The sequence below is a fragment of the Coffea arabica genome, chromosome 11e, assembly GCF_036785885.1.
Source record: "Coffea arabica cultivar ET-39 chromosome 11e, Coffea Arabica ET-39 HiFi, whole genome shotgun sequence".
Taxonomy (NCBI): Eukaryota; Viridiplantae; Streptophyta; class Magnoliopsida; order Gentianales; family Rubiaceae; genus Coffea; species Coffea arabica.
In genome coordinates, this window is record NC_092331.1 from 52305856 (window position 1) to 52312313 (window position 6458).

The 6458-nt window shown below is 35.7% G+C and overlaps 1 protein-coding gene across 1 annotated transcript; it reads left to right on the forward strand.

Moving 5' to 3' along the window:
- The first annotated feature begins 540 nt into the window (after positions 1-540).
- LOC140021539 (putative caffeoyl-CoA O-methyltransferase At1g67980) lies at positions 541-4751 on the forward strand. Its single transcript, XM_072072615.1, has 5 exons — positions 541-702; positions 2146-2231; positions 3384-3528; positions 3761-3892; positions 4326-4751. The coding sequence occupies exons 1-5, from the start codon at positions 643-645 to the stop codon at positions 4617-4619; spliced, it is 717 nt and encodes a 238-aa protein (XP_071928716.1). The 5' UTR covers positions 541-642; the 3' UTR covers positions 4620-4751.
- Positions 4752-6458: the final 1707 nt, after the last annotated feature.

Consider the following 6458-nt stretch of genomic DNA (forward strand, 5'->3'; position numbering starts at 1 on the left):
TGCTGCGTGCATGATCCTAATGTTTGACAATTTCTTCGGTGTGCTGTAACTAGGGGTGCAAACGAGTCAAGCTCGAATCGAGTTTTGGCTAATCGAGCCGAGCTCGAGTTAATTTTGTGAAGCTCGAGCTCGAGCTCGAGCTCGACGAGCTCAAAATATCAAGCTCGAGCTCGAGCTCGAGTCAAATTCGAGTCGAGCTCGAGCTTAAAAAATAAAAAAATAATTATTATTATTTTATTTTTAAAAAATAAAAAATAAATATTTATTTTTAAAAATAAATAAAATAATAATTTTTTTAACAAATAATAAAATATTAGGAATATATATGTAATTTTACTATTAAAATAAAAAATAAAAAAATATATATATATATAATTGAGCTCACGAGCCAACGAGTTTAATGTTTTTGAACTCAAACTCGAAATCGAAATCGAGCCGGCTCGCGAGCGGCTCGATTCCCGAAACACCCCTAGCTGTAACACCCTTGATAAATATGCATGTATACAATATTCTCGAGGATGTGACATCGGAAACTTCGGATTAATATCCTTATATGCCAATAGCCCCACCGTCTTCTGGGCTGAATAAAGCTAAGAGGCATTTCTGCACGTTACAAAATCTCCTGAATTCATCTGCAGTATCATGGCCAAGGAAGGAGGTTCTAAAGTGAAGACAATTCTCCAGAGTGAGGCCCTCCAGAAGGTCAGTCCTCCTCTCCCATTAACACTTGAATCTAATCTTTTTTTTTACTAGTATTATTTTTCTCTGTTGTCTGTTAACCAGCTCATAAGTTTCCAAAATTTTGAGTTCTTGTGTTGAATCCCTTTTTTTTTTTTTTCAATTTCACTCTTCCTCTCCCTGTCTTTTTTTTGGGTGTAATTGGTTAAATATTTTTGTTATGGTCTTATATATGTTTGTTTATCTGTGTTGCTCACGAGTGAGTTCAGCAGAGACATTTTTCATCAGCTTACATGAGTCAGTTGAGTAAGTAAACTTGCAAGAAAGAGTTTATAAGGGACTGATAATATACCCGATTGCATAAAGAATTAAAGATGAACGGCCTAGATTGCTAAGATGGAAAATAAGAAGATGTCAGTTTAAAGAACGAAAGTTCCCTCTGCTTTAGAATTTTTTTTTCTTTTTGTTGTTTGGGTGTGGAAAAATCTCTTTTTTCAGAATTAAGATTCTGCCTGTTCCCAGCTGATTTAGGTTAGGAAACTAAGCTGAATTTCTTATAGATGTACTTTGATCTGGAATTAGTCAGTTGGAGTACGCTTCAGGATTAGGAAATTATGCCTTATTAGTTAATTGAGGTTGTCTTCATACGCTTTCTGTCTTGGGCTGGAATTTTGGTTGTTTCCAGTGCCATTTCAACACTGCAGTCCTGTGCTTTCTCTCAAATTGAAAAGTACCAGCTCAATTTGAGGCAAAATTCACCTATTGGTGGTGTTCCTTCAAATTCCTGAAGAAAACCTGCGAGACCAGATGATAATTTTTTTTTCTAGTACAAACCAGATGATAATTTTCAGCAAATAAGGTTTCTGGCCTGCGAGTTGTCCAATTGTGACCTAATGACTTGATTCAATCCTTGATCATGATCTTTGGGCAGCTGATTCTTAACTGCTGGCTCGAACTGCGTTGGGAGAGGCATGATTTGATTAGGCAATCTTGCCGCCTTCTCTGTAGTTTTGACAATTTTTGAAGATTTCTGGGATGGGCGTTTGAAATAAATTTGGATGCTCTGAAAACCTCCGAAGGTGATTTTTTGCCTCAGAACTGAAAACTGATTTGTGGTTGTGGGAGGGAAATTTTTCTTTTTAGAAGAATGCCTCCTATTTGGAAACTGACTTGTGGTTGTGGGAAGAGAATTATTCTTTGTAGAAAAACCCAGCCATGGAGTAGAGTTTGTTTTTGGGAAGCAAAGGGAAAAAGAAGTGCACTTACTATAAATTTGGAACTGCTTTAGAGCAACAATATTTTTTAGATTCTAAACAAAGAAAAGGTAATATTTGCATGAATAACCCCGTTGAAGGAATCTATAAATTTGATGACGACTTGAGATGAATTTGTTCACTATGCACAAGTGCCTTCTGTCCAAGCATGCATTCACTATTTAATTGCCTTGTTGATTCTGCTTATGTGCAGTACATCTTGAATACTAGCACATACCCAAGAGAGCATGAACAACTGAAGGAGCTAAGAGAAGAGACTGCCAGGAAATATGGTGCCAGGTAATGTGAACTCCTGATACTGACAGGACTTCTTAACTTCTAATTTTCAGCTCAGATACCTTTCTTCTTCCAGCTCAGAAAAGTAACACAAAGGCCTTTCAGTGATTTCTTAAAGCTTTGCAAATGACTATGAAGTTTCAAAAATATGTATCTTGGAATTCCTTTCCTGTGTCATGAATTTGCAGTATAGAAACCAATAAGCTTTCCAGTTTTTAATATTGCTTCTTTGCTTTTTGGAATGATAAGTCTAGATAAAGCTGTAGAAAAGAAACTTGGTCCTGCTTCAAGCTTAAATCTACGCTGATATACCGATCCCTTGAAGACAATAGGAAAGCTTTGGAGAAGTCCTTGATTTTGATCATATCTATATGATATTTTAGTCAGCTTAGTTGGTTTCCAAATTATCAAGCTTCAAATTTTCTTCAGCATTTTTGTACATATCTGACAGCTAAAATGGAAGCTACACGTTTCGCTGAAAAAAAAATGGCTGTTATCCATTATGCGGTAAAAATAGCATTATCTTGAAGGGGAAGTAAGAAAAAGTTGCTTCTTATTGTGTGGAAGTACTCAAGGAAGATCTATATACAGTTTAACCAGTTAGGATGATTACACATTGAAGGAAAACCTGGAAGAAGAGGTAGACCGAACCAATATCGAGTTAGCCAATCATGAAGATTTGCAAGCACATGGCTGTATGAACTCTATGAGCGTAGTTTGAGAAAATGAAACTACAATGTTTATGTAGTCAACCTTGGAAACCACCTGTCTTGTCCTTTACTGATGTCCAGGACCGAAAATACCATAACGCTTAATGGAAGAAATGCTGGTAATCAAACTTTTTCATGACTTAAGATCTTTTGGCTGTTCCAATTCTGCTTCTGCTATGAAGCATGATGATTAAATTACGTTTTGCTCTTTTCTTTACTTCGTTAATAAATAAAAAGACATAAAGTACCTAGCGAGCATTCTATTGCTCCAAAAGTTCTTGATTGGTTACACTGCTAGACCAATTTATACTGATGCAGAATTGTTTGCTCCAAAATGTCAATCAGCAATTGTAGGCCTGGAACCAGAGTTGATCTTGCAAAGTTGCATAGATGGGATGCATGATGCTTATTTGAAAGGAACATTTATACTGATCTTGTATTGCAGGGCTATTATAGGTGTGCCACCTGATGAGGGGCTCTTCCTGTCTATGTTTTTGAAAGTAATGAATGCCAAGAAGACACTGGAGATTGGTGTTTTTACTGGCTATTCTCTTCTTACTACTGCTCTTGCACTTCCTGATGATGGCCAGGTACATAGCTAACCATATTGTGTTGCAAATAAAAAATAAGTAGAACTTTAGACATAGCTAACCATATTCTGCTGCAAATAAAAAATAAGTAGAACTTTAGACATAGCTAACCATATTCTGTTGCAAATAAACATAAGTAGAATTTTAGAATGTGGTATTATTCTGTACAACTGATTACAAATAAATTGATGCAAATCTTGAAATACTGCATTCGTTTGCTTATATCAAGCAGATAGTTGCAATAGACCCTGATCAAGGAGCATTTGAAGTTGGTCTGAAATTCATCAAGAAAGCTGGTGTGGAGAACAAAATCAAATTCATCAAATCAGATGGCATTTCTGCTCTAAATGATTTGTTGAACAATGTGAGTATGCAGCATTTGCCAGAAGCTCCCTTCAGATTTTTCTGGAAAAAGTGCACTATAAAGTAACCACTAGTAGGTTCCCTTGAAAGTCTAGATAAAACTGATACTTTTTCATTCTAAAAAACCATAATACCAAGAATATAGTAGATTGGTCTGATTTAACTAGCAGCTCTGGATTTCTATTTGACTGGTAAGTGATGGACTTTGAAGCCTCTGCACATGACAAAGCTACCCGACTCAACTCGATATGGAAATCTTGATTTCTACCTCTCAAGAGAATGCAAATGATCTAAGAAAGTTTGAACTTTTCTCTTATTGCTTCTGTTCTTAGTTTTACTTCAATATGGATATTCAGTAGTGTTAGAAACATGGAGAACTGATGATGTAAGCCACTTCGATAGTTGCTGATCTTGAGGCTAACATGCTCATGCAGGAAGCTAGTGAAGCAACATTCGACTTTGCATTTGTGGATGCAGACAAGCCAAGCTACATCCAGTACCATGAACAACTAATAAAGCTGGTGAAGATTGGAGGAATTATCGCTTACGATAATACTCTATACGGTGGATATGTTGTCAGTGAAGAAATTGAAATGCACGAAAGATCCACTGTCAACAGAAAAGCCATCATACAATTCAACAACTATATAGCCTCGGATCCGCGAGTTGAGATCTCTCAGGTTCCTGTAGGAGATGGTGTTACATTGTGTAGGCGCATCATGGCTTAGCTGACATGATATTTTACATGAATTTTATTAATAGTGCAATTGCTACAGCATAGTTGGATGGTTTGCTTGGTCATAATTCCTTGATGCTGTCCCAATAGCATTAGGCATAAGAAAGATTTCTTCTCTGAGCAACTTTCTTCCTTTTTTCTGCATTCATACCTCTACTTTAGAAAGTTAGCATTAGACCATATTAGAAGAATAATTCCGTGTGAGGTTAATGAGTGGTGAATTAGATTACTTTTGTCATAGTTCAAATGTTGATAATAGGCAGGGTATATAGATAGTGCCAGCCCAAAAGGAGTTTGGTTGTGCTCAAGCAGTAGTCTCCAAAATTAGAGAAGACTTGGGTCACTTGTACTAGTTGTCTACATTGTTATGTTAGATAATTTCAGAAATCTACCCTGAGGTTTCTAACAATTTCATTTGGCTCCTTGAGAATTTCAATATTACACTTGCCATAGGAAAAATAATTGACAATGCCAATATATATATATATATATATACACTGTCAGTGTAGGAAAGATTAATCCATATATATATACATATAACTTGCACTTGTGCTCCAAATCTTTCTTGTTTTCTTCTCAGCCAAACAAAAGCTAATTGAATTAGTCTGAAAAATCCCAAGCACATTAATCTTCTCTTAAAATGACAGTGTTACACATTCCTGCTGGGCTTTCCTAAATAGCCTCTCAATAACACCGCACCATCCCTCAACAAAATAATGACAACTAAAATACTCCAAATTTTTTTTCCATTTTTTCATTTCCAAGGCCAAGGAGATCCTGTGGTATATGAAGACAATTCTCAAGAGTTTTGAGGCCATTCAGCAGGTTGGTACTTGCTATTTGTCCCCTATCATCTCTTCAAATTTGACTGTAAAATCAAAAGCAAGGTGTCAAAATTAAAATATTCAATCTCATAAGGTCGAAAAATATAAGGAACCAAATGTGATAATTTCAAGAATTGAGACTGAATCAGGACCTATCTACAACAGATGAGGAAAATTACAATAACGGAAAAAATATAGAAGAGCTTCAAAGCCCAAACACGAGGCCCTGAGCCACTGTCCACAGGATAGAGCAACAGGATCAAATTTTCTTCAGAAGTGCAAAAAAATTCACATCCATTCCTATGTTTTTTTTGTTATATATAGACGTCAACAGCAAGACAATTTGGCTATTTGTTGAGCAATTCCATCTTCCTTTTCGTTTATGATGAAAATTTGTCCATTTCAAATTCACATGGTTTAGATTATTTTCTGGGCACATTTTTTTTTTTCAAGAAGTGAAGAAATTGCATGTAAATAGTACCTTTCCTATACATTTGATTGCTTGTATTTGCATTTATTATCTAAAATTTATTTATTTTTCTTAAACTCTATCTACATCATTAGATGCGATCGAAAATGGAGATTGTTGAGAGCCCTGATCCCATTTACAGCCCATGAGTTAATGTAATTTTCCAGTATAGACAAATAAAACTTCCACTAATTCCTTGTTCCATCTCAAAAACCCTAACCCAAATGTGCCCTCTCTTCCAAGATGGGAACTATTTCATGCTGTACAAATGCTTCATCATCCACCAAATATATGCCATTGTTAGTGATTTTTGGGTATGAAAACCATCTACTCTTATAGTGGAATGAGTCACTCATATCCCTTTTTGTTTTAGGGGTCCATTTTGATACTTAGCCCATCGCATGTGCAAAAGGTCACAAACTCAGATGGAATTGATTACATTTGGTGTTACTTTCATGGATAGGTCAAAATATATACAGTATTATTCACCATAATTTTCTAAAGTGGGAAATAGAAAGTCAAAAAAATTAAAAAAAGG